The sequence below is a fragment of the Diadema antillarum genome, unplaced genomic scaffold, assembly GCF_040938485.1.
Source record: "Diadema antillarum isolate AM-2024a unplaced genomic scaffold, OU_Dant_1.0 scf00000217, whole genome shotgun sequence".
Lineage (NCBI taxonomy): Eukaryota > Metazoa > Echinodermata > Echinoidea > Diadematoida > Diadematidae > Diadema > Diadema antillarum.
In genome coordinates, this window is record NW_027271106.1 from 80,001 (window position 1) to 98,128 (window position 18,128).

The 18,128-nt window shown below is 41.4% G+C and overlaps 2 protein-coding genes across 2 annotated transcripts in view; one reads left to right on the forward strand and one right to left on the reverse strand.

Annotated features, from left to right (window-relative positions):
* Window positions 1–17,879, forward strand: part of LOC139724484 (ribosome biogenesis protein NOP53-like) — a 25,425-nt gene extending 7,546 nt beyond the window's left edge. Inside the window, exons 6-13 of the mRNA XM_071635617.1 lie at window positions 8,115–8,210; window positions 8,839–8,943; window positions 10,133–10,306; window positions 11,045–11,220; window positions 13,043–13,109; window positions 13,834–13,910; window positions 16,306–16,359; window positions 17,510–17,879. Of these exons, the coding sequence (XP_071491718.1) occupies window positions 8,115–8,210; window positions 8,839–8,943; window positions 10,133–10,306; window positions 11,045–11,220; window positions 13,043–13,109; window positions 13,834–13,910; window positions 16,306–16,359; window positions 17,510–17,516 (756 nt within the window). The 3' untranslated portion in view covers window positions 17,517–17,879. The remainder of the gene's footprint in view (window positions 1–8,114; window positions 8,211–8,838; window positions 8,944–10,132; window positions 10,307–11,044; window positions 11,221–13,042; window positions 13,110–13,833; window positions 13,911–16,305; window positions 16,360–17,509) is intronic.
* LOC139724505 (uncharacterized) lies at window positions 365–4,323 on the reverse strand. Its single transcript, XM_071635638.1, has 2 exons — window positions 3,572–4,323; window positions 365–1,162 (listed from the first exon to the last, which is right to left on the reverse strand). Exons 1-2 carry the CDS (start codon window positions 4,265–4,267, stop codon window positions 365–367), a joined length of 1,494 nt encoding a protein of 497 aa, XP_071491739.1. The 5' UTR covers window positions 4,268–4,323.
* Window positions 17,880–18,128: the final 249 nt, after the last annotated feature.

The following is an 18,128-nucleotide window of genomic DNA, read 5'->3' on the forward strand; positions in this document are numbered from 1 at the left end:
TTAAATGATGTTGTCATTTACCAGCACTCTTGATTTGCAACATTACATTCTACATCACTTATGATATTGTACAAGGCTACTTCGAAAAACCATAGGACAGCAAACATGCCAATATTTCTAATTCTAACACATGTATAACTTTTATCGAGTGCAATTGGCAATATAAACCTTTTGTTTGGTCACAGTAGAAGGTCTTCTCTTTTACTCAAACAAACATCTGTCATGCATTGATACTACCATTTTCAATCTGTGGCTTAATATTGAGGCTGTGTTGGCTCCTTGATGGGGATTCTTTTGTGTCTTTCGCATGACACTTACACCATGTACTACCAAGGAAGTGAAGACCACAGAGCAAATTGTTCGACTAGAGGGGGGCAGAGAGAAGTCGCACTAGCTTATTTACAGGTCTATCGAGTTCTGTAGCAGGACTTGTGCGTCTACCTTTGTGATCTAACAGTCCATCAGACATCAGAAGCTTCACCTTTCTCACTCTCCCATCGGCACTTGGGTAGACACTGATGACTCGAGCCAAGGGCCACTGGTAGCGGTGTCCATCATTCTCCTTGGAGATGACGATGTCGCCGATCTGAAGATCTTCACCTGAGCGTTGCCACTTCTGCCGTGTCTGCAGCACCTGGAGATACTCCTTCCTCCATCGCAACCAGAATTCATTGGAGATGTGTTGCACACGTCTCCACCACTTCCGTGAGTAGATGTCCTCCCGCTGGAAGACCCCTGGGGGTGGAAGAATTATTTTTGGCTTGGCTGTCAGCAGGTGGTGCGGCGTTAACGGCTCTGGAGCTTCGCTGTCACACAAGTTACTGGTTGTCAAAGGCCGAGAGTTGATGATAGCTTCAGCTTCCGTCATGAAGGTCCTGAATGCTTCGTCATCCAGTTGACTACCAGCTGACTTCAGCAAGGGTTCAAGTGCTCTACGTACTGACTGAATCTGTCTTTCCCATACTCCTCCCATATTGGAAGCATGGGGCACATTCATCTTAAATGGTACCCAGTCACATCCGTTTTCCAACAGATACTCTCGCACCCTCTCCTGGTCCATCTCTGACAAGGCTTCCCTCAGCTCGTTACGTGCCCCAACAAAGGTTGTAGCCTGGTCAGACCGCAACACCCTCACAGATCCACGCCTGTTCATAAAGCGTCGCAACGCGTTGATGAAGGCACTGCTGCTGAGGCTATTTGCTGTCTCCAGGTGGACACTCCTGGACGACATGCACGTGAACAGCACCCCATACCTCTTTACTTCACTGCGTCGTTCCTTGATCAGGAATGGCCCAAAGTAATCAACTGCACAGTAGGAGAATGGTGGCGAGGGTTCTACCCTTTCCTCTGGCAGCTCTGCCATCTTCTGCTGGGACAGCTGACCTCGAAGCCTTCTACAGATCACACAAGAGGAAATGCATTGTGACACTGCTGATGTGCCTCCTATCACCCAATATCCCTTCTGGCGCAGCTCATTGTGGGTGATTCCTCTGCCCATGTGCTGGGTTCTCTGGTGACAGTCACGAATCAACAGCGTGCTAATGTGACACTTACGAGGAAGGATGATGGGATGTCTGATGTCCTTGGACAAGTTGGCGCGATCTATCCGACCACCAACTCTGATGATTCCCTCACTGTCCAGGAATGGGTCCAGCCTGAACAAGGCACTGGTTTTCTTGATTGCTGCATTTCTTGTGCGGACTTGGCCTCTGTCCACCACATCACCAGTGTTCTCTAGACCTCTCAGTACCTGCAGTTCTTCATGGAAGTGCTCATGCTGTACACTCCTTAGGATAACTCTTTCCGCTTCTTGCATCTCAGCCACTGTTATGGGTGGAATTCTCGTTTCCCTTGTTCCAGTGGTCATCTTTCGATCGTGTCTCCCTTTCAACTTCTCCTTCAACTGCAGGCAATGCGCGATTGCTCGCTTGGCTGAGTGCCATGTAGAGAAGCACTCAAGGCGACTTGACTCCAAGTGGCACATTCTCTCTTCCAGCTGTGTTTTCAGGGCAGTTGCACGTTTCACTTCGGGGTCATCATCATCGATGGTGCAGGAATCTTCTGCGGTCGGCTGGAACACTCCATCCTTCCACAAGAAGTCGGGCCCTTTGAACCAGATGTCGTTGGAAGTGAGTTGCTGAGCTGTCATGCCTCGAGATGCCTTGTCTGCAGGATTCTGAGTAGTGTCTACGTAGAACCATGAGTCAGGATTGGTATGGTCCCTGATGAGCTGTACCCTGTTGGCCACGTACACGTGAAACCGCCTGGCTTCATTCTTGATATAGCCGAGTACAACCTGGCTGTCTGTCCAGAAGAATTCCTTCATGTCAACATATTTCAACTCGGATCTTAGGAATGAGCTTGTCTTTGCAGAAACTGTTGCTGCTGCCAACTCCAGCCTTGGAATTGTAATGGGTCTCAAAGGGGTCACTCTGGACTTGCCAAGCACTAGTGTACAGTGTGTCTTTTCATGATTGTCCACAAGACGGATGTATGAGCACTGCCCATATCCTGTTTGACTCGCATCGGAGAAATGATGAAGTTCCACAGCCTGGATCTCCCCGAAACCGCTTGGTTTGAAACACCTGGGTATCCTGAGCTTCTCTAGCTCATGTACATCAGTCAGCCACCTTTCCCAGCACGGTTGAAGGTCATCTGGCATCGGGCAATCCCAGTCTAGATTCCTTCGGCAGAGCTCTTGTAAAATCTGCTTCCCCTTCAACATGACAGGGCTCAGGAAGCCACACGGGTCATAAATTGAGCTGACCACTGAAAGAACGCCACGCCTGGTGAAGGGGCGTTCCTTGAGCTCAATCTTGAAGCCAAAGATGTCATTCGCGATGCACCATACAATTCCAAGGACTCTCTCTATTGTCTGGGGGCCTTTGTCAAGGTTAAGGCTCTCAGTGTCGATGGCTCTGTCCTCTAGTGGAAAGCTCTCCAACACTTCCTGGCTGTTTGAGGCTATCTTGTGAAGACGTAACCCTGCCTTCTCACAAAGTCCCTGGCTGCTTTTCAGGAGCTGGATCGCTGAAGGAACATCTGGCTCAGATCTAAGGCCATCGTCTACATAGAAGTCTGTCCTGATGTAGTCGGCTGCTGAGAATCCGAATTCTCCTTCACCATCATCTGCCGCTCGCCGCAACCCAAATGTTGCTACTCCTGGTGAACTTGCTGCGCCGAAAAGATGAACTTTCATGCGGTACTCTACCACAGGCCGCTCTGGGTTCCCATCTTCCCACCAGAGAAATCGCAACAGGTCTCTGTCTTCAGGAGTGACGTAGAACTGGTGAAACATGCTTTTCACGTCTGCAGTCACAGCGATGTAGTCTTTGCGGAACCTGCAAAGCACACCCAGAAGGCTATTCATCATATTTGGTCCCTGCAGCAAATTGTCGTTCAAGGACACACCTTGATATTTCGCAGAGCAGTCGAAAACCACACGGATTTTGTTCTTTCTAGGATGATACACACCTGTGTGTGGTATGTAGTTCACTCTCTTCTGGACTCCTAGACCCTCTGTCGGCACTCTCTCTGCATAGTTTTGGATGACATCATCCATGAATGCTCGGTAATCATCGCAGAACTGTTGGTTCTTCCTCAGTCTGGCTGACAACTGGTTCCATCTCTTGATTGCGAGGGGCTTGTTGACTGGGAGATTTGGCTCCTGAGCCTTGAGTGGCAATGGCATTTCGTAGTGCCCGTCCTCACATCTTTGAACACCCTTCTCCAGGATCTCCATGAACTTGGTCTCTTCCACTGAGTAGGGCTCTCCCTTAGAGTCTGTCTCCTTGAAGTCTTGTTCAAGGACCTGGAGGACCTTCTCAGCACTGAAAACCTCTTTTACCTTGCTGGAAAAGGTGAACCTAGGATGTTTCTCTGTCACTGTCATCCTATTACAGACTCCTTCATCACTGGTTGCTGTCAGACAGACACTCCCAACAACTCCCCAGCCAAGGAGAGATCTCTGCGCATAGGGGTCGTCCTCTCCACCACAGATGATCTCCCTTGGCCTGATGGCTCTGGGGCAATTGTTTCCAATGAGTAGAGACACCTCCACTGCAGGGTTATACGGCATCAGGTGGTCTGCTATGGGTGCAAGATGAGTCCAACGTCTCAGCACCTGGCCCTTTGGGATCTGGGAGCGCCTTGCAGGGACCTCATCTCTGGTGAAGCAGTCTGGTAGCTTGATGGTGTGCTCTTTATTGAAGTCCAGCACCTCGAGACCACTGATTTTCTTACTCCTCACTTGTGCACTGTGGTGCATAGTGGTCAGTTGGAGTGTTGTGTCTGGTCCTTCAATGTCAAGCTTTTGCCGCAGTCCCTCAGAAATGAACCCAACGTTCGACTGATCGTCCAAGATGGCGTACTGTAGCACTTCCTTTCCAGGATTACTTCTGTGCCTCACCCAGACCGGAACTATCATACAGTGCTCCCGACCATCCTGGTCTGGCAAGGAACACACAGTTGTGCAATTGGTTGAGCCCTGTGGTTTCACATCCCGATGGAGACAGGCTAGGTGGGTTCCCTCACACACCTTGCATTTCCTTCTCTCTGTGCAGTCTTTCACTCGATGGGCATCTGTTTTTGCACATCCCATGCACAATCCCTTTAGAAAGAAGAAGGCCTTCTTGGACTTGTATGAAACCTTCTGAAATTCTTGACATTCATCCAAGTGATGTGCCTGTTCGCAGTATGGGCATGAGGAATATTGCCCGTGCTTTGTGTTTGGTCGGCTTGTTGTTCCAGATGTGGAGAATGTTCGGCCAGAGTTGCTGCTTGTGGTTCTACCAGACGCAGGTTTTGCCTGCACATCATGTCTCGGGCTCTCTAGCTCAGGCATGTTGGCCTTCTCAGCTGCCTCTCTCACAAAATTTGCAAACTCTGTGAATGTTGGATAGCAGCATTTTCCACCTTGTGATTTTTTCTTCAGCACTACGTCCCGCCACTTCGAATCCAAATAGTGCGGCAACTTAGCCAAGAGCTTGGCGTTCTCTTGTGGGTAGTCCAGAATGCCTAGGTTGGGTACCATGACCTTGGCTGCAGTGACCTTGTCCAGAAAATCAGAGAACTCTCTCAAAGCTTTACCATCCCTGGCATTAAGTTTGGGCCACCTCTCCAGACGGTTCATGTAGGAACAGCTCACTAGCGTGCTGTCTCCATACCGCTCCTTCAGCACAGATCTGGCCCTCTGGTATGCATCATCAGTTCCAAGGAGAAGGTAATGGTCGACCACATCCTTTGGTTCTCCCCTCACATATTGTCCAAGGTAATTTAACTTCGTTGTGGGATCTACCGGTTTCGAATCGATCAGAGCATCAAATGCATTATTCCACATCGGAAATTGGAGAGGATCTCCCGCAAAAACTGGAACTGTTATTTTTGGCAATTGACCAGATGCAGCCAGCTGACGACTGATGGCACCTTGTTGCCTGCTTGCATCTGCCATGTGCAACATACATCTTTCCATTGTACTGGAGATTCGATCCAACGCAGTCGCTGTTTGCTCTGATTCGGGTTGCTTCTCTGCATAAATATGCGCTGTTTCCACTTGAACATGTGAAGGCGGGTTCTGTTGAGATGGTGCTTGATGCTGTTCTGACTGTGCATGATCCAAGAACTTTCTCAGATCATTTTCTTTCCCAGATTGCTGTTCTCCTGGCAACTCAGGCTGATCCATTCCAAGCATATCACCCATCTCATCAACCACTTTCTGGACTGCTTCATTTTCTGCAATTTCTCTCTCCAATTGCAACTTCTGCAGCATTTCCTCCCCTTTCAGTCTCAGCATTTCTGCCTGCATTTCCTCATTCATTTTCCTCCTTTTTTCTTCCAATTGTTAAAGCTTGACTTGTCTTTCCTTTTCTGCAAAAGCCAACCTGGCCTTCAGGGCTGCTTCTTTCTTTTTGAGCTCAAACTTCTCGCTCTTGATTGAAGCTTTCGAAACGGAACTGACGCAGCTGATGTCACTCATCGCTGCTTCACTTCTATCTGAGGGTGATGCAGACATTTTGTTGTAATGGATAGCAACACAAGTTTGACACAGACAGAGGAAGTGCAGACTTCTGCACTGTATTGCAATTACTGTTCTTGCTTTGCTAGATTGCCTTCGATTATTATTGTGGCTGCCTCAGTTCACGAAGACCTCGTTTGCTGAGGAGTTTCGTTCTCTGTTATACGCCCTGTATTATTATTCGCCATAAGATTCAACAGACGACACTGGAAACACAGATATACGACTAAATCCTGTTTAATCCTTGATTCCAACTTGTCATCGACCTTGAGTGGAGTGGAGTGGAGTGGAGTGGAGATAATAATCTGAAATAGATGTGATACAGACTCACTTCGTATTTGTTTACCCTCATGTAACAAGGTAATAAAACTGTAATACTAAAATCTGCACATATCAGTCTATATTAAATGTTAACTTCATCATGTGTGAATGTACACTGATTATTCAAATTCAACTCTATATTTCCATAAAATAATAACCAAAATAAACTATCAAATAATTTATCTTATTTATGTCACAGCTTTCTGGCTTTGTTATCATAAACAGCATTATTACCATGAATTTAACTTCACTGTACTTATTGAACATTATAACAACATGGATATATGCTATCAAATAACCATCTGAATGCACCCTAATCAAATGTTATATAACTCTGACTCTCCCAACTAATTTACTGAGATATAATATAATCATCCAAACTGTTTTGATTTCCCATTGGGATTTGAATACCCACTAATGCTGATGTATTATACATATATGTATATATTCCTCTCATTTCTTGAACTAACTTCCTTCATCTGTTTGTGAGATAATGTGTTTATTTGTATACTAGTATCAAATAATATCATTATATCACCTGTAAATACAGAATGTTATACCTTTCATCACATTATGTTTGTCACTCTCAATAACTAATAACCTGACTACACAGAGTGCATGTAACTATAATTACTCTCTCACATGCCACAAAGGATGAGTAACCTCTATGTACTTTTATATGTTACTAATATATTACAAGCATGAAAATGACTGAGGATATTGAATATCACCTGTTTATCTCAGTGTTATCCCATTCTAAAATCTGTGATTATAAACGATGCTAAATCATGTGCATAATAATCACTGACATCTATGCTAATTACTTATAGAAAGTTTGAGCACTACAATTAACACAGCAACAGCACTCACCTGATCTCGCCACTCACCACTCATATGCATGCACTACTCATACACAAACAAAGACAAGCACTCATGGGAGCATATACATCCACCTGAATCACAACTCCTTTGTCTACCAATATCTTACATAGTTTGCATCATCTAACTAACTTTCTTACAACATAGAAAGCACACATGGAGTATACAGTGACTACAAAGTGCATGTACTGTGTAACAATAAAGTCATGAAATGTCAGTTCTTACCGAATTCGGGCTTTGAAACACAGAGATCATCAAGTGAATGCTGTATAGAACTTTCTTATACGGTTTCCTCTGCTGCAATGCCTTTCTCTATACAGAAGTGCACAGAAAAGGGGCTCCTCCCCAGTATACCAACCACCTTCACTGAGTTAAAACAAGGGGGTTATTATGGAATGTTTACATTAGCTGGGGACGGAGGGCTTTATCTCCTCCTTGGGTTTGCCTAGACTGACCATTTCAGACCTGTTTACGATAGTTAGTCTTGGCCTGTAACTTCACACAAAAACAATAAAATTGCTAAGACCTCACTACACATAGCTGTAGTGACACCCCCCATTTTAGAGCAAAACTTAGTCCTTTTACACAAACATAGTCTCTATCTCTTAGAAATTTGAATGAGTGTGGCTGTTGATTTCATTTTCAAGCTGTTCAATGATGAGACCTTTGAAAAGTCAAGGAAAATTTATTTGTTCATAATTAAGCTTTTGTGTATTAGATTTCTTTGAAGCATCAGATTACCTTCATATTTGAGACATAATTTTGCTCCTCCATTCATGCAAGGTTTGGTCAAGTGCCAGCAATCATTGTGAATATGTTAATGAGCATTTCAATCAAGTGGTGTACACATGTTTTACATAGACTGAAATAAATGTGTTGTCTTTATGTTCCATTCATGCAGCTGCCCAAAACTTATCACAATCGACCGTCTGAGTTTAACGCTGTAGAGGTTGTCCATCCAGGTGCTTCCTACAATCCTGCATTTGAGGATCACCAGGTAAGGCAGTCGAAGACAAACAGAGTATGGCAAGTCTTGTTATCAAATTCTGGTAAATTTGAACTACATCTTGCAAGTCTATACTTGAGCACACCTTTTGCAAATTGAGTGTAAGGAATTTTTGCAGAAGGTAGTAGCAACTGATTAGTATAATGAATAATGGGCTTATTTTACAATGCACTTACACTTAGAGCTTCTTCTCAAGAATGCTCAGTGATGAGCTGTTGCTGTTGTTATTTTGGTTCTTGGTCCATGTCAGGCAAGCCTACAAAAATTTTTCCCATGCTTTTACGACTTCTCATGGATTACCTTTGAGTGGGAAATATCGATAAACTTTTGATTTGAATAAACTGTTACGATGATGTCTACAGTGTATGTGCTAAAAATGGTAGGCATTATCTATTTGCAATATTGAAGCAGCTGTGAATGGCATATCACTACCAGTGCTTAGAATTTGTTCTCTCCACGATTTTACATACATCCCTTCATCTATTTCTTTGAGTGTAAACACTATTCATTTCTGTGCTGTATTAGACTTGCTTTTATTTTTCCGTATGTTTCCTTCTAACATAAAAATTTTGATTTCCTGCTAATATGTATAATCATTTATGTAATTTTGTAAATGCAGGAATTGATACAGAAGGCAATCAGTGTTGAACTGGAGAGGCAGAAGAAGGAAGACAAGTTAGAAAGGTGGCATAAATTTAAGAAGATCAGCAAACAGGAAGCTGAGGTGAGTTCTTAATCGGTTTTATCGTTCTTGTAAATCTGTCACTCATTTCTTCAAAAAAAGTTATACTGTATTATTCCCAGCTAACACAGGTCTCTCTGGCAGTTTTGAAATCACACAGAATGAAATTTGATTTTGTTATGAAGTGCTTGAGGACTGTAAGTTAACCTGGCAAGGAAGGAAGAGATGAAGAAAAAATTGACATGAACGTTTTGCTGCTCTTTGCCATATTTTCTGAAGTCCTTGTAATTAAATTTAATCACGAGAGAGTGCCCAGGGACATTTCTGTTGAATGTTTAGGAATTCATTCTAAGGTGGTCCTCTTCATAAATTGGTAGTTCAAGGAGATTTCAAGAGTTATACAATATCAAGTAGAGTGGTCACAGGGGCTCACAATTTTGCATCAGCTTGCTCGATTGGCCATCCTCATTAACCCTCACTATGCTCTCATCGCTGATAGGTACATAATAAATTATATACTTGAGTGTTGTCTGTTGTCAGTTGTCAAAGAATACAGATTATCTAATGCCCCTAATCCCCCTTGTGCCACTGTGGTCTTCCTGTGAGACTGAAGCACACTGCTATACCTGAGCAGGCTTATTGCCTTTCCAACTTCGATTAAAGACATAATTTGCCATTTGCAGATGAAACAAAAACCCAGCATTAGTGCTTTAACCCGTTGAGGACGGTTTGATTTTGCTACAACACACATTTCCCATGGACGCTTGCCCGAGTATACTCGGGACTCGTCCTCATCGGGTTAAAATGGTTCTAAAATGTGAGTTAGGGATACATGTAGAAACAACCACTGTGTTAAAATTTGAATCCATATAATCAATGTTAAGTGTTGTTAAAGACACAAAATGTGAACAATAGTTATAATAAAAATGTTTCCAGGCTAACCTGTGTACAGTTACGATTTATTGAGAAAAACACTGATATCTCCTTATATTTAAGGCTTTATTGCGAAAATTTTATATAGTAGGATGTTTTGTGATACAACAGACCTAATACATATGCATCAAATGTGATATCTTGAAAATTTTTTAAATTACTGCTCCCAAAGGTGAACAGGACCTTTAAATTTGGAGTGATTACTGAAAGCTGATGAAAAAGTTTGAAAAGTTCAACTAAGTGTCTTCGCAGATAAAGGGTTAATTGACTGGAAGAGATGCTTCTCTCTCTCTCCCAGAACAACTTCATGAGTGAGATGTCTGCAGGCCTACTTGATGGAGTCAGCAGGGAGGAGAAGAGAGAAAGTGCCTCAGAGGATGAAGGAGAGGGCGGTATGCCGAACCCTCCGGTGATGGCTGAGAGGCGCAAGACGAGGCGGCAGAGGAACAAGGAGAAAGAAATTAAAGCCCAGGTTCGTTGGAGGGAGATAAAGAGTGTATTTTTCTCTTCTTCTTTTCTTCTCTTTGTCTCAGAATTATATAGGCATCTTTGTATTGAGTGAAGTTATATGATATGTATGCATTCTTGTTATGCTACCTTGCCAGGAAAAAAAATTTGCTTTTTCTCACCATAGGCATGCACAATGAGAGAGAGACAAAAATGAAGACATTGTCATGAAATGAATACCCCTTGTAGAAGTGTACTGAAAGGATTCTGCATTTCTTTCTCAAATGTCCTATAGATAACTTTTTAACTTTTCTGTTTCTTAATGTTCCCAGTGCTCATTGCTTGTGCAAATATTTTTGATTGTTTTAACCATTTTTGAATTTGAATCAGGGTACTTGATTTTGTGATATGATGTCCTTTTTTTTTCCTGGCAAGGTAAATGCAAAAAATTTCAAGCAGTTGGAAGCTGCCTGAAGTGTTACCCCCCCCCCCCCCCCCCCACACACACACACACACACACCTACACATACATTTCAGGAATATGACTAATTCTTTAATTGCACAATTGATAGGTAGGTTAGTAGGTTAATAAGTAGCGAGAAAGATGGATGGGTTAAACGATTGATAGATTGATACAGATGAAAGTAATGCTGTGTTTTGTTTATTTTGTCCGGGTTTTTTTTTTTCCCTCGTCTGAAACACAAGTATGTATTCTCTGTTTCTCTAACATCCAACCCTCTCCATGAACTATTATCTTTATCAGCTTAAGAGAGCCAAGGCAGAGAAGGCTGGTAAGATGAGGATGAATGCTGTGTACCGTCTTAGGGCGCTCAAGAAGGAGATTAAGGCCCGGGAGGCGAAGACCACCACCAAGATTGCTGCCAGGAAGGCCAAGGAGGCCCAGCAGAGGGGCAAGACAAAGAGGCTTGGCCGATACAAGTATCCTTTCGGGGTTTTTGTTTGGTTGTTTGTGTTTTTAGGAGTCTATTTAACCCATTTAGGACAAGTCCTGAGTATACTCGGGCAGAGGTGTATGGGAAATGTGTGTTGTAGCAAAATCAGCCCGTCCTCAACAGGTTGATTTATGGGGTATGTGTAACTTTGTCTGATTAGGGTGATGGTTGCTTCTTTGACAGTGGGGTGGAAACCAACAATTGATCTTGAGTAACATGTAGCTGCTGTTATTGTGACAGGCAAGTTCTGTGCAGTCGTGAGGTATGACAAAATAATACACAATTTTGGTTTCTAGGTAGGGTTTTGGGGGGTGTGGTAGTTATGGAAGTATGTGTACGAGATTTTTTCCTACCTCTGACTCAATCAAGCTGTGTTTTGTAGTGGTCCTAGTTTGCTGAAAAGAAAAAGAAATCTTGATGGATATAGAACTATATCTGCATAACAGTTGTGTGCCTATTTTCTGATGTGCTAATGAGACACAACTTTTTTGTCCCCGCCGAACGAGTTCGAGCAGGGGACTATGAAACGGGCTCCGTACGTGTGTGTGTCTGTCTGTCTGTCTGTCTCTCTGTGTGTCTGTCTGTGCGTCCGTGTGTGATCAAAATCTTCAATTTGCTACTTCTCTGCCATTTATGAGCCAATTTTGATTCTGTTTGCTTTATATGATAGCACTACATGGGAGCTTTGAAACTTCTGTAACAGAATTTCAGTTGTGACCTTTGACCTTGACCTTTGACCTATCTTGTACATTTTGCTACAAAATGCTACTCCTTCGCCATTTCTTACCCGATTTCGATTCCGTTTGCTTCATGTGATGGCACTAGGTGAGGGCTTCAAAACATCTACACAGAATTTTGACCTTTGACTTCTTTGACCTTTATAATAATAATAATAATAATATAATGATAATAACCTTAATTTGACCTTGATTTTTGACCTATATTGTACATTTTGCTACAAAATGCTACTCCTTCGCCATTTCTAACCAGATTTCGATTGTGTTTGCTTTATGTGATGGCACTAGGTGAGGGCTTCAAAACTTCTACACAGAATTTTGACCTTTGACTTCTTTGACCTTTGACCTTGATTTTTGACCTATATTGTACATTGGCTACAAAATGCTACTCCTTCGCCATTTCTAACCCGATTTCGATTCTGTTTGCTTTATGTGATGGCTCTAGGTGAGGGCTTCAAAACTTTCTACACAGAATTTTAACCTTTGACTTCTCTGACCTTTGACCTTGATTTCTGACCTATATTGTACATTTTGCTACAAAATGCTACTCCTTCGCCATTTCTAACCGGATTTCGATTTTGTTTGCTTTATGTGATGGCACTAGGTGAGGGCTTCAAAACTTCTACACAGAATTTTGACCTTTGACTTCTTTGACCTTTGACCTTGATTTTTGACCTATATTGTACATTGGCTACAAAATGCTACTCCTTCGCCATTTCTAACCCGATTTCGATTCCATTTGCTTTATGTGATGGCACTAGGTGAGGGCTTCAAAACTTCTACACAGAATTTTGACCTTTGACTTCTTTGACCTTTGACCTTGTTTTTTGACCTATATCGTACATTTTGCTACAAAATGCTACTTCCGGCGGGGACATATATTACGCACCGCGTAATTTCTAATTTTCCTTGTTTCATATGTGTGTATCACTTATTCATCTTTGATGTTTCTTTGGAGTTGAGTGTGTGCCAAAATGAATACATGAATCTTGTATGAGTTCTGTGTTTCCTTGGAATATTCCATAAGCCGTCGTCAAGCACAATCCTTAACCACGGTTTTCCCTACCCCAGATATGAAGAGCTCCCAATCCCTGTCAAACGCTCAACTCAACTGGTTGGGAGCCTGAAGGATCTCAGGGTAAACTACATTCATTTCTTCTTTGTTTGTTTTTGCTTCAAAACCACATATCTTGCTGATTTAATGACCGTAATTCCCTCCTTTGCAAACTTTTACGTGCATTGACCACCACGATGAGAGGTGGTCTGAGTAAGTGACTTTTTATACATTCCTGGAATGTCATGATGCTGTGAATTGTGCTCACCCAAGTGACATTTGAATTCAACCTTCTTCCGGTCTCCAGGCTACTGAAAGATGCAATAAGCAGTTGCAGAATTAAAAAAACAAACAAACAACAAGAGAATGCAAAGAGTATCCTTGTCACTGTCATGTGAACATGTACTTTGTGGCAAAAATGTAACACACATTCTATTATGAAACATAATTGCATATTCACTTACAGCATATTATATCTAGCCAGTCTTCTTCTGAAGAGGAGTTTTCAGTTTCAAATGCCTTTGCCCTGAAGGATGTTTTATCGTACTTTTACATTGAAATTGGGCCATTTCCAAGGGAGAGGAAGTGGGAAAAGTGGAGGCATTCCAGTTCACTGTGTGCAATAGTAAACCAGCTTTTACTTTGATAGCCAAAACTTCTGCGATGTTACAAGGAATCATTCAGTTTGATAGGAAATTAGGCCAAGTTGTCGATATTGTGTCATGTTGAGAGCTGCAGTGTCCTGAGTAGGGTAAAAAATTTTTGCAGTTTTCTGATCAGTCCCCCTTTACCTCTTCTCCTTTCACAGCCTGATGGTAGCTTAATTGCTGACAGATACAACAGCCTTGAGAAGAGGAACTTGGTAGCTCCAAGGATATGGAAGAAGTGAGTAGATTGTTCTCAAGTCATTCCTTCAGCGTTTCATTCAAATAGTTTTCGGTCTTTCAAATCTGCACTGATGAATTTTGAACAAACTGAGTGATGAATGAAGCCCAAACATATGCACTCCTCTCTGAAATATTGCTTGAAATGAGATAAATTTTACTTATTCATGAAGAAGAATAGATTGCTGTTCAAAGTGTTGTAGTTTGATGCCTTTGCCATCAGTTATGTACAATATGCTAACTCTCTTTCTCTTTGCCATCGTTGATATGTTTATTGATGTGTTTTTATGCCTCCGCCACGAAGTGGTGCCGGAGGCATTATGTTTTCGGGTTGTCCGTCCGTCCGTCCTTCCGTCCGTCCGTCCGTCCGTCCGTCCTTCCGTCCGTCTTTCCGTCCGTCCGTAATGAATTTTGTGGACAAGGTAACTATCAAAAGCTGTTGAGGTATCCTAATGAAACTTGGCATATATGTGTATTAGGGGGTGAAGTTGTGCCTATCAACTTTTGGGTGCACGTGCTCAAGGTCAAAGGTCAAAAGGTCAAGGTCAAATACATAAAATTTCACTATTTCCACCATATCTATGCAATGCCTGAAGATATTTTCTTGAAACTTAGTGTTTACATGTATTACCCAATTTAGATTCTCTGGTGAAAGTTTGGGTCATGAGGTCAAAGGTCAAAGGTCAAAAGGTCGAGTAAAAGTATTAAAACTTCTTTTTTTTCTCTGTAAATTGGAAAATTGTTCAAGGTATCTTCATGGAACATATACATGTACTGACTGGCAGTGATTATCTAGAAAATGTAGGGTTCATGGGGTCAAAGGTCAGGGGTCAAAGGTCAAGTGCAACACTTCAAAATTTTACTATTTCCCTCATGTTCATGCAATGCCAGCAGGATTAGTATTCTTTTTTTTACACTTGGTGTATGCATGTGTAACCTAATAGAAATTCTCTGGAGAGTTTTTTTTTCTTTTTCTTTTTTTATTGCCTCAAAGGTCAAAAGGTCAAAGATCAAGTGAAAGTGCTGAACTAACTTTTTCCTCCATATCTCGGAAGTGGCTCAATTTATCGTGAAACTTACTGCATATCTATGCATGTTCTTCCTGAAAGTGATTATCTTATGAATTTTAGGGTCAAAGGCCAGATGAACATGGTAACAAATACTATTCAGTACAGAAATTGCACTTTTTCTCCATACCGGTACCATGAAAATTACTCATTGCATTAAATGTATGAATGGGTCAAAGTCAAGTTAAAGTCCTTAAATCCCCAAATACATGCTCTCCTATTCATCCAATTAAACCAAGGTCAAGGAAGGTGAACATTCAACACATTTGTGACAAACTTGTCATTTCAATATTTTGCCAGTTTTGTGAAAATGTAATCACACATTGTCCACATGAACTATCTAGACCTATTAGGAGAATCATGCATTATGGCGGAGGCATACCAGTCGCCATAGCGACATTTCTAGTTTGTTTTGTATTTTATTTGGGTGGAAGGGATTCAGTGGTATGCTGCTGTACTAACTACTATTGTGCAAAGATATATCAGTGAGACATGACCGACTTGTGTCTGTTGGTTGAGGGTGAAATGATATCTGTTAAAAATGTGAAACACAGTGAAATGCGGTTTGGTACTCGGGCAAAATTATTGATACTCAATTAACGGTAGTAATATAAACATTCTTGTGGACAGGCTATGATAGTCTTTTCCGCGCACAAATTTTGCTTTCAGCTTGGCAGTGGTGTTACTGTCACTGTTGTGATGTTTTGTTAGAGTGTACAGATCATCGTCTTCACACTGTGTACAATAACACCAAAGAAAGAGGGAGGCATGGGTCTTCCTCTAGTCCCCATAAGCTTAAAGGGATGGTACAGTATTGGTGGAGATGAGAATTGGGTTTTATCTTTTTGCTAGATACCAAGAAAACACATGATACATGTATACCGGTAGTACAGAGCATACCATTTTAAGAGGAATTCTAAGTTTATTTGATGAAAATCTGGTTTGGAATGACTGAAACATCCCAAAACTAGGTGAAACACAGCGATCGTAATAGAGTGTGGGTCCCACACTTTATTAGAATCATTCTTTTTTGGATATCTCAGCCATTTCAAAACCAATTTTCAGCAAATAAACGTTGAATTCCTCATAGAATTGCATGCTCTTGCATATTTCATAAGAGTTTTCTCATCATCTCACCAAAAAAATATTAGAAACCTGAAATTAGGTCTCAACCAAAACTATACAATCCCTTTAATTCAAATCCTTAGTAGCATGAATAAGATGGTGAATTAACTGCACAAGAATAAGAATTAAATTGTTGTATTCCTAGGTGTACTTGTAAGATGTTTGGATTATTCATCTGTTTGTTTGTTTGTTTGTTTTTTGCAGGGGAACAAAGAGAATCATGAGGGATTATGAGAAGAAGAGCTTCAAGGAAATAACGTAAGCTTCACTATGTCTGTTTCTCTCTCTCTCTCTCTCTCTCTCTCTCTCTGTTAGTCATAAATGTGAGCGGAGTTTTTGTTATTGTTCATTTTGTTCATTTGGTTTATAATAATGATAATAATATATAATCTTTTCTACAGCGCATTTCCAGTAAACTGTTTAAAGGCATAGTTTACCATTTGCAGATAAAACAAAAATCCAGCATTAGTGCTTTAAATAGTTCTAAAATATGAATTAGGCATAGAAACAACCACTGTAAAAATTCGAATCAGTGTTATCAATGTTAGATATTGTTATCCCGTTCCTTCTGCATTTCTCTTGAGTGCCTTTAATGCCCCCAAATGAGATTCTTTTTGCCTGTGGAGAGAGAACAGACAGGTTGGTAATCCACCTGTGCGAAAGCAGTCAAGTGGTACATGTATCCCCCTTTCCATGGTCAACTACATATGCCATCAAACAAAGGAAATATCGATCGGGTGCTAGGCATGAATAGAACGTGCGCTGATGGGCTCACAGACTCTTTTGTGAACAATGTGAACAGTAGTTAAAATGAAAATGCTTCCAAACTAAACTGTTGACAGTTACGGTTTATTTAGAAAAATACTGATATCTCCTTATATCTTAGGCTTTACTGCAGAGATTTCATATGTTAGGATGTTTTGTGATACAACAGACCTACACATATGCATCACATGTGATATCTTGAATTCTTTTAAATCACTGCTCCCAAAGGCAAACTGGACCTTTGATGTGCTTTACATCCAAATTCAAAGTCAAAAGGAAAATTTAAAAAATTGTCAAATTATTTTGAAATATTGAAACTGAGGGTGATGGGCAAAGTTCCTTTTGCAAGGTATTCCATGCCTTTGGCTCACAAAATGAGAAACTACACTCACCAGCCTTAGTTTTAACACGTGGTATCTGGAGTATCGTAGTATCCATGGCAGAGCACAATTTATAAGCTGCACAGTAGAGTGAGTGAAAAAGCTGTGATAAGTATTTAGGAGCAGAATTATGGAAGCAATGAAAAACTAACAAGCATATCTTATATGTTTGCTTGCTCTCTCTAGGAGAATGCCTGTTGTGTATATGATACTCTAGCTCAAACTCATGTTGTGTATGTGTCATTGTGTTTATTCTTTCACAGGTCTTGAGAATGGAGAAGTCACTGCAGAAAGGAGTCAAAATGTCACCCCAGTTGATAGCAGTTTATTTCATTCTGTGGGTTATTCATTTCGCCATCTTGAATTTGGTTCCACTATTCCCTAGACAACATGATCAATGAATATTCAGTGTGAAGGTGGAGCTGTAATATCATACAGTATTTGCCTCCATTTCTTTGGAACTGGGTGAAAGGCCTTGAACTTTTCCTCAATCTCCAAGCAGATGGTTGCTGAAGTGAGACACTAATACTTTGCGAAATTTGCCTCATTGTTACAAGCTCTCCCTCATTGTGCAAAATTGCATAGTGACAGCTTTGCTGAATGAGAATATGTCAAATATATCATGTACCAAACCCCTCAATTGCTATAAGTCCCATATGTTTTGCGGGGTTTTATTTTTGCATCTTTCCTGAGTCAAATGCGATTTATGAATTACACTGTAACAACATGCAAAATATCAACTCTAGTCCTGATATTGAACCACTTGCGTCATTGTCGGGAGGTCCCAAAATTGTGAAAAATTAGGCTTCCTAAATACACGACATCTACATTAACTATATTGTTTACGTAAGGAAGTGGATAAGTATCTCATGCACTTATGCA